The 9,426-nt window shown below is 59.9% G+C and overlaps 1 protein-coding gene across 1 annotated transcript; it reads right to left on the bottom strand.

The window, feature by feature from the left end:
- On the bottom strand, positions 1 to 3,443 carry LCN2 (lipocalin 2). The gene is made up of 6 exons (XM_065879958.1): positions 3,306 to 3,443; positions 2,656 to 2,792; positions 1,376 to 1,455; positions 1,061 to 1,180; positions 729 to 830; positions 1 to 23 (listed from the first exon to the last, which is right to left on the bottom strand). The coding sequence occupies exons 1-6, from the start codon at positions 3,441 to 3,443 to the stop codon at positions 1 to 3; spliced, it is 600 nt and encodes a 199-aa protein (XP_065736030.1).
- Between the last annotated feature and the right edge of the window lie 5,983 nt (positions 3,444 to 9,426).

The following is a 9,426-nucleotide window of genomic DNA, read 5'->3' as shown; positions in this document are numbered from 1 at the left end:
TCACTGGTCATCGATGCACTTGTCTGTGGGGGAGAGAGTCTGTCAGAATGGGCAGGTGTGTGTGTGTATGACCCCTGCCCACTGGGACCCCTGCACTGCCCCTGGGCACCCCAGGCCCCAGCCTGGCCCAGCAAAGGCGTATCTGGGGGTTCCCTTCAGGGCTGGGGGGCTGGGACAGGGGATTGGGAGAAGGGCCTGAGGACGAGCAGACCTGGGGGACTCCCGTTCCGCAGAGGAGGCCTCCTGCCTGTTTACCTGCTGACCCTGGCAGCCCTTCAGCTTTGGGGAGCCAGTGGCTCCCTGAGTGGCCTAGCTGGAGCCCCCTGCCCAGTCCAGGCCACCTGAAGACAAGGGCACTTTTCAAGTCAGTGGTGAGCCGGCCTCAAGGCGAGGGGGAAGGTGGCCCCGGACGAGGGGGTGTGAGGAGGAAGTGGTCTAGGATGGTAGGGCCTGGGGTGTCGGGGAAGTGGCCTGGAGCAGGGAGGCTGGGGGAATTTGGACCTGGGCCTGAAATTCTCATCTGTCAGGGAGGAACCCTTGGGGCCCAGATCCCCGGGTGCCCCACGGATCCTTGGGTGGGGCAGGGTCTTCCTGAACCCAAAGTGGCTCCCAGGGGCTCCAGTGACTGAGTAGAGGACCGAGCCCCTCCTCCCCCCTTTCCCTGGTGGGGCAGCATCAGGCCTGGGTAGTCCCCACATCCCCTCTTCCTCTCCCCATCTGGTCATTACCGATTGGAACAGGGAAGAGGATGTACTCATCGGTGAGGCCCAGGGATTTGGCGAAGCGGATGAAGTTCTCCTTCAGTTGAGGGGTCAGCTCCTTGGTCCTCCCTGTGGCCAGATGGCCAGTGAGTGGCCGGCAAATACTCCATAAATATCGTTGAATGCGTGAACAAGGCCTCTGATCCCTTCCTCATGGAGGGTCTGCAGAAGGACCTCCCTCCCTGGCCGCCCACAGGGACTGCAAGCTGATACTGCAGAGGACCTTGGGGGGCTGGGTTGGCGTGGGCCTCTCCCCTGACAGTGGGAGCCGGGTCCCCGAGGCGGTGGGGAAGACCCACCGTAGAGGGTCGTCTTGAAGTACTCCTGGTTCTTGTAAACCTTCTTGAAGTACACTATGGCAAACTGGTTGTAGTTGGTAGTTGCCACTCGCACGGTATAGCTCTGCACCCCGGGGAAGCCTGCGGGGAGGACGGCGAGGGGTCAGCCTGCCCAGGCTGGGAGGAGGAAGCCGTTCCTTTCTCCCCGGCCCATCTGCAGGGGCTTCTCCCACAGAACAGCATCTGTGTGGACGGGCAGGGAGGTCTGCGCCCCTTCCTGGAGGACCCTGCCCCCCCCGAAGCCCAACCCCAGGGCCCGCCTCATTCAGAACTCACCCTTAATATTGCCCAGGGTGAACTGGCCGGGCCGGGAACTTGGGACAAAAGTTCTGATCCAGTGGTCACAGCGCTCGTCCCTGTGGGAGGGAGAGATGGGTGAGTGAGACCGGAGTGGACACAGGCTTGGACTCCTTGGGCTGGACGAGGTGGGGGCCAGGGCTGCAGCTGGAGGGGGTGGGACTCTGATGCCCCTGGCCTGGCCCAGCCCAAGACAGTCCATCCCCACCACAGCAGGCTGTCCCTACCCCACCCAGCTGAGATGGGCCTGGGTCTTCCCCTCTAAGCCTACCCCTGTCTGTCACTGCCTGGTCTGCCCTGGGACATCTGACCCTGCTCAGACCCTCCCTCCAGCACCCACTGTCCTTTCCTCTTTAGGGCTGTCTCCCCTCAGTGGCCTTCCCTACACACTGTCCCCCTACCCCCAACTCCGGGCATTTATCCCTGCTCCTATCTACCCTCTGCTGCTTCCCTGTCTGTAACCTCTCCTGGGGGATCCGCCCTCCAAGGTTCCAGTCTGATCCCTGCCAAGGACTCCTCTAGCTCCTGGGCCAACCCTGACCTGAGTCCCACCCTGTCTCCTGGTATTCCAGAGCTGATCTCCCCAGACCCATCCTTCTTCTGCTTCTTGCTCCACAGATGCTCCAGCCTCAATCCCCCTGGGTGCCGGAGCCAGAGACTCATAGGGGCTGGGCGAACCTTGGCACCCTACCATTTCTCTCTCCACCACCCCCAGAGGGACCCTGCTCAGACCCACTCCTCACCAGATCGCTTCTGTGCTGGTGCCTGAGGCCCCTGGCAGTGTGAGGGCTGCCCCCCTGCCAAGCCACTCAGCTGCTGCTCAGAACAGCTGTACGATGGCTGCTTCCTGAAGGAGTGCTTCTCTCTGACTCAGGATCACCAGCCCCTGCCGTGGACGCCTCACGCCTCCTTCCGAGGCAGGTGGCTCGTTCAAGGCCCAGTTCCAGAGGCTACCTCCCTGTAAGCCCTTGATGAAGCCCTGGGTGGCGGGGGGCGGGGGGGTTCCAGGCTGTCTCTGTCTTGTTTTCTGAATGACTGTGTTCATCCCCAGCACCCTCTGTGTGTCTGCTCTGAAGTGACCAATAAATGCTGATCTAATGAGGGAAGAAATGAACAAATATCTGAATCCGGTGCTGAGCAGAATGAATGACTGTCTCTCACCTTCGGTCAGCCCTTGACTGTGACATCAGTCTGCCGCTAGACCCTCAAGCAGCCCCTCAGGTCTCCCCCACTTTCCCCAAGGAGGTGGCAGCTCTCACCTGAGCAGGGTGGAGGTGACATTGTAGCTGCGGTCTTCTTTCAGCTCGTAGATGGTGGCGTACATCTTAAACTGGCCTTGTTTTTCCTTCTTCAGTGCATTCCCTGCCAAGCCTACGATGTACCACTTCCCCTGGAACTACAGGGGGCTGTAATAGGCAGAGCCCACGAACGACCCTAGGGCCCCTGCCCTGAACCAGGCCCTGAACCAGTAGCTAAACAGCAGAGCCTGGGACTGGGCATTCAGTTCCCGCACTGATGAAGCCAGTGGGAGCCGGAGGCAGCCAGGCCAGGAGGGAGCCCTGAGGATGGCAGGGAAGGGGCGACCCTGGGCAGGGTGGCCAGCTGGCCTCCCTGTGCCTCAGTTTCCTCCTCACGCAGAGGGACTAAAGGTGTCCCCACCACGCATGGACTACAGCAATTATGGGAGAGAGACTGGACCTGGGAAGGTCTGCCCAGGTGATCCTCTTGTCAGCAAGTTCGGGGTCGGTGTGGGACAATGGAGCGTGGCTTCCGTCGGGGGAGCCAGGGCAGGCTAGGCTGAAGCCTGGGCGTCCTGCCTTTACCTGTCTGCTAGGACTCTTCACCTGTCTTCCCCTCTGCCTGCACTCTTCCCTGGGCACCCCTACAGCTCTCTCTCCAGGGCCCTTACCTGGTCAGGCTGGAAGTTGGGCTGCAGCGGGACCCTGAAGAGAGGTGGGGCTGGGATCAGGTTGGGGGTGGAATCCTGGGCTTGGGTGTGCAGGGCCCCCAGCAGGCTGAGGCCCAGCCACAGGAGACCTAGGGGCATGGCTTCAGGGCTGAGCAGGCTGGCGTTCCCTACAGCAGCTGAGGGGGGAAGTGAGTGCGGAGGCTGCCTGGGCAACCCTATGTATGGTCCAACTGCCTCGTGGCCCCTCCCAGGGTGGAGTCATTCATATTTTGCCATATCCGGGAAGGCTGAGGCATTTGCCAGCACTCCTGCTGAAACACCTGGCAAGATTTCTGCCCCTTTCCCCGCTGGTCAGGATTGTGCAAGACCAGGGGCAGAAGGTGGGGAGCGGACATTACCCAGAGCTCTGCACGTCTGGCAGGCACAAGGGCTCCCTCCACTCTCTCTGTGCCCCTTCCCTTCATTCTGGTTGGCTCTGTATATGGTCGGTGGTCCCCGATCAGGACAAGCTGTCATCTCTGACTTTCAGGGGCCCCTGCTCAGCCCCAGCCCAGGGTGGGTATGTGTGGTGAGACCCCCTTCCCACATCCGAGGAACACAGACCATTGCTCACCCTGGCAGCCTGTGTGCTGTGGCCTGGTTCGCAGAAGGGGCAGGGAAGGGTGGGGCAGCTGAGAGGGAACATTTCTGACCAGGAAGGACAGAGTGTGGTGTGTGCCCTGAGCTCTCGGAGCCCAGATCCTGGCCCTCCTGGGGGCCGCACACCAGGCCAGAGGCTGAAGGAAGAGCTCCTCCCCTCCTCCATGCCTCGGACCTTAGCCAACCCCTAAAGGACTTGGTCCCTGCTGTGGGCCCGGGGGATGAGACCCCAAGCTGGGCATTAGAGCCCCACGCGTAGACCCTTGGCAAAGCAGAGAGCAGGTGTTGCGGTCCCAGCGCCATGCTTGTGGGGGGCAGCACGGGGCATGCGTCTGTGCCGGGTGAGGGGCGCTGGGGGCTGGGGCCTGAAGGTGGGCTATCCACCCAGCTGCTCTGGACACCAAGTGCTTTGGGGCACAGGGAATGCAGGGACTTGGACTTGTCTTTGAGAGGTCCTTGAGGCCAGCTGCTGTCTCTGGCCACAGCCTTGGAGCCCAGTGCCCTGGGCGTGGGACCCCAGAATTGTCCCTGCCATGGCTGATCCCAGCTTTGTCCTTGGAGGGGTGCAGTTTCCTCACTGGGGGCCTGGCCGTCCTTGGGAGGCAATGGTGGGTCCCAGGCCCTGGGCAATGTCTCCCAGATAGCTTACCATGAGGGCCAAGGCTGTCTGGATGCCTGATCTGTGGCTGAACTGAGGATCCGCTGGCCTCGCATGAGACTGACGGGGACCTCAATGGCTCTGCCTGCCTGCTGCTTGGGAATCAGCTTCCCCAGCCTAGGCTCTGGGGTGCCGAGCCCTGAGGGGAGGGGCTTTGGAGGGGTCCTGAGCTGGTGGGTAGGACACATCTTACTGAGGGAGAGAGGCCCCCACAGGACCCCTGCCCTCTCAGGCCCTGACCTGCCGGCCTTTCCGGGTGATGAAAGCACAGGAAGTAGAGATGAGCAAAGCCTCTTCAGGGATGTTGCCACCGAAGGCCGGGCCCTCTGCAGGCACCCGTGGCCACCCCCACCCCACCCCTTTCATCCGTGCTCGCAGCCCCAGGGCCTCTACCCCTGCTATTCTCTTTGACCTTAAAAGGTACCCTCGAGTCTGTGGTGACTCCTAGACGTTGGGGAAACTCATGGGTGGAGGCTCAAAGAATTTTAAGTAGGAGAGGGACGGTACCCTGGATCACCAAGGAGCCGCTGCAGGGAATATTCTAGATTCTAAAAGTCAGGGTTGGGACTTCCCTGGTGGCACAGTGGTTAAGAATCCGCCTGCCAAGGCAGGGGACACAGGTTCGAGCCCTGGTCCGGGAACATCCCACATGCCGCGGAGCAACTAAGCCTGTGCGCTACAACTACTGAACCTGCGCTCTAGAGCCCGTGAGCCACAACTACTGAGCCCGCGTGCCACAACTACTGAAGCCCACGCGCCTAGAGCCTGTGCTCCACAACAAGAGAAGCCACCGCAATGAGAAACCCGCGCACGGCAACGAAAAGTAGCCCCTACTCACCGCAACTAGAGAAAGCCCGTGCACAGCAACGAAGACCCAATACAGAGGAGTGGCCTGTTCTCTTCCATGTTTTAAGATTTCCCATTGATGTTGATGAGCAATAAATATGAAGACCTGTTCACATTTTTGCTCACATTGAGCGATCTCAAAAAAAATAAAAAGTCAGGGCGAGAGAATTCCCTGGCGGTCCAGTGGTTAAGACTTGGCGCTTTCACTGCTGTGGGCCCAGGTTCGATCCCTGGTCCGGGAAGTAAGATCCCGGCAAGCCGCTCAGTGTGGCCAAAAATAAAATAAAATAAAATAGTAAAATAAAAATAAAATAAAATAAAGTCAGGGTGGCCAATGCTCCCCTGGTATAGATTGGGGACGGGTGTTTGGGCCGGGTCTGCAGCATGTGAAAACCAGGGCCAGGTGCAGGAGGGGAGACGGCCCAGCTGCCCAGCTCAGGGGCCCCTGTTGGAGTCCTGATGCCTCCGGGTGCTTGCAAATCTCTGTCCACCCACACACACACACTCCATCAGTCTCCCCGTCTGTAAATACAGCTGCAGGCAGATCCTGCGAGGCCATGCAGCTGGTGCACACACGGGGGGGTCTCTACAGGACGTCACCTCTGAGTTTCTGACCACACCCACGCAGGGCCCATTCTCTCTGTGCTGGCTCCAGGCCTGTCTCAGAACCACTGGCCTTGTCTATCTCTCTGTCCTTATCTCCGTGTGGTCTTGGCCTCAGCTGACACACCTGGTGACAGCCATCTCATCACCCCTTCCTCAGCTGGCTGCCTTCTGCCTTCTCTCCTGGCCCAGCCCTGGAGATTGGCCTGGTCCAGGAGCCGGGGGAGGAGCGAAGGGGACGAGGCCTGTCCAGGGATTTGAGTCTCAGCTGTGTGCCGTGTCCCAGCCGTACCTCGTGGGGGTCCAAGGATGGTCCTGGCCTTGGCTGGAGCAGAGGTCAGGCCAATCCCAGCCAACAAGAGGTGGGTTTGGGGCTGTGTGGAGCTGGGCGGCAGATCAGCCGAGGGTGCTTGCTGCTGTCTGCCTTAGGAAGGGAAAGGGTCCTGCAGGGTGGGCTGGGGATAAAGGTGAAAAGCTCTGCCCACCCTCTTCAGAGTCCAGCTGGGCTTCAGGGAAGGGTCAGCTCAACACACACACCCACCTTGCACAAGCTGCAGAACTAGGTGCTAGGAGGGTTGGGTGAGGGCCGTGGTGTAGACCTCCTGTTTAGACTTGGGCCGACTCCAAGGACAGGACCCTGGGGACCTCGTTCCTTGCCCAGCCCCCTCCCACTGGGCCTGGGCCCCCGGCCAAGGAAGACACTTGCAGGTTCACACTGCCCAGAGCTGGGAGCAGTTCCTGGACTCCAGGGCTTCAGAAAGTTCTGCACTGCACTCGTGGCGCCATGTGGGGCACCCCAGGTGCTTGTTTGATTCCCCTTGGCCCCTCACTTTGTTTCCACTGTGGCCCCTGGGCTGGTCTTACAGGCCACCCCTGCCGGCTTTCCCCACTGTCTCTCTAGGAGCTGCAGACGTCCTGAGTGAGGCCACAACAAGCCACAGACCGCAACAAGCCACACAGGAGTCTTGAGGCCAGGCCCCTCTTGGGAGAAGCCAGGGCTGGACCTTCCAAGTCCTGCTCTGGGTCTCTTTAGCAACGGCAGGAACTTAAAAACCACCCACACATGGCTCTCTGTGGCAAGAAGCCAGGAGAACTCTGGCTGCTCTGAATCTGTTCTGGCAGGTGCTCTCCCCCTCCACGGGCCCCAGAGGAGAAGCTCCCCAGGGACTGCAGTGGCCTGACTCCCATGGAAGGACCCAGGCCTCATCCCTGGCCTAATCCAATCAGGAAGGCAGTCAAATGCTCTCTGACAGTTTTTGCATCTCAGGAATCCACTCTAACCCCCTGGACTTGTTTCTGGAAGCTTGGGAGCAGTGTTCAGCCCAGCCTGGGATGTTTGGGGCAAAAGCACCCCTCTCTCCCCTGCTTGAAGGGCTGAGCAGGAGGTCCCCAGGGCAGGGGCGACTAGGCTCCTGGGGGCCAGGGCGACACCTGGGAGCAGCCTACAGGCAAGGTACCCCCAGGAGGCCAGCTGTGGCGACAGCAACTCTTGGGGTCCACAGATAGGCCCTCCTTGGCCACTGCGGGTCCAAACACCCAGAAGAACGAAGGACTGTTCAGTGTGAGTGCCTGCTCCTCCAGAGGTTTGGCTTGAGTCTCAGGTTTCCAGAAGCAGCTTTCCAACCCCCATCGCTCAGCTCTCAGCCAGGGGTCACTCGAGGATCTCCTGATTCCCGCCCTTTCCACCTACCAGAAAGCCTACCTGTGGCAAAGCTTAGAAAGGCAGCCGCAGACTTCCCTGGTGGCGCAGTGGTTAAGAATCCGCCTGCCAATGCAGGGGACAAGGGTTCGAGCCCTAATCCGGGAAGGTCCCACATGCCGCGGAGCAACTAAGCCCGTGCGCCACAACTACTGAGCCCGCGTGTCACAACTGCTGCAGCCCGCGTGCCTCGAGCCCTTGCTCCACAACAAGAGAAGTCACCGCAATGAGAAGCCCGTGCACCGCAATGAAGAGTAGCCCCTGCTCGCCGCAACTGGAGAAAGCCCACGCACAGCAAAGAAGACCCAACGCAGCCAAAAAATAAATTAATTTTAAAAAAGAATAAAAGAGAAAAAGAAAGGCAGCTGCTTCTGACACCCCCCACAAGACACCCACTGGATTCCTCCCTCTGGGGAAATCCTTAGGGTCTACCGGGCAGCAGAAGCAGCATGAGGTCTGGGGCCAGGCCCTTGTCCTGCTTCTGGTCCTTGGGTGCCCGGCATGCATGCATGCCCCTTAGATGGGTGCTCCTGCCTTTCACTCCAGGGCTTGGACTCCCATGCAGGCAAGAGAGCCTGTGATGATTACAAGGGGTCCAGGGGACTGGAGACCACTGCTCTGAGCAGGGTCTGCAGGGGGCACCAGGCATCCAGCCGGCGGTGGGTGGATGCTGGGCTCCGGGGGAGTTGGGCAGGGGTAGCTGTGTCCATAGGCCTCTGCCTGGTATGTGGCCCTGACATTCAGCAAGACCTGCTCCTTCCTGCTCTGCACCCGTCCTGCCACGACCAAGACTGTGACAGTGGGGACAAGGTCAGGCTCCAAAGGGGCAGTGTGTCCATTTTCATAAGGAGAAGGGGCCAACCTGGGCCAATGGACAGTGGGGCGAGGGGCCGGGAGCCTGGTGCAGGGAGCAGAGGAGAGTAAAACTCTGAGAACACTCATTGAAGCCTTAGGCCTGGCCACTGCCCCTCTGTAGTCCAATTCTCAGGGGGACCAGGTAGGGGCCGGGAGGAGGTGTGAGTTTCTGGGGACCTTGGGCTGGAGGGAGGACCACCCCCTTCCCTCTGCTCATGACTCTCAGAATCACCTCAGGGTTGCAAACCCTCTACAGAGGTGTGACAGGCAGGCTGAGGATGCAGGGCATAGGTATGGGTGCTCCCTCTGGGCCCAGAGTCCCTCAACCCTCAGATGGGCACTGGCCTCCCCCAGGGTCAGTGCAGCCTGAGTGCTCTCCCTAGGAGCCAACCTGGGTCTGCCAGGATTGAGTGACCCATGGCTCCTTGGGGCTCCCTGTCCTGGGATACTGCTACGAACTGAATGTTTGTGTCCCCCCAGAATTCCTGTTGAAATCCTAACCCACAATGCAATGGTATTAGGAGGGGCGCCTTTGGGAGGTAAATAGGTCATGAGAGTGGAGCCTCGTGAATGGGATTAGTGTCCTTATAAGTGACCCCAGAGAGCTCCTCGCCCCTTCCACCATGTGCAGACCCTGTGAGAAGACGGCTGTCTGTGAACCAGGAAATGGGCGGAAAGGGGCCCCCACCAGACACCGAATCTGCTAGTGCCTTAATCTTGGACTTCACAGACTCTAAAACTGTAAGAATTAAATTTCTGTTGTTGGGACTTCCCTGGTGGCGCAGTGGTTAAGAATCCATCTGCCAGTGTGGGGTACACAG

This window comes from Phocoena phocoena, chromosome 6 (genome assembly GCF_963924675.1).
Source record: "Phocoena phocoena chromosome 6, mPhoPho1.1, whole genome shotgun sequence".
NCBI classification, from domain to species: Eukaryota; Metazoa; Chordata; class Mammalia; order Artiodactyla; family Phocoenidae; genus Phocoena; species Phocoena phocoena.
The sequence above is the reverse complement of the archived record's forward strand: the minus strand, read 5'-3'. Positions and strand labels throughout refer to the sequence as shown.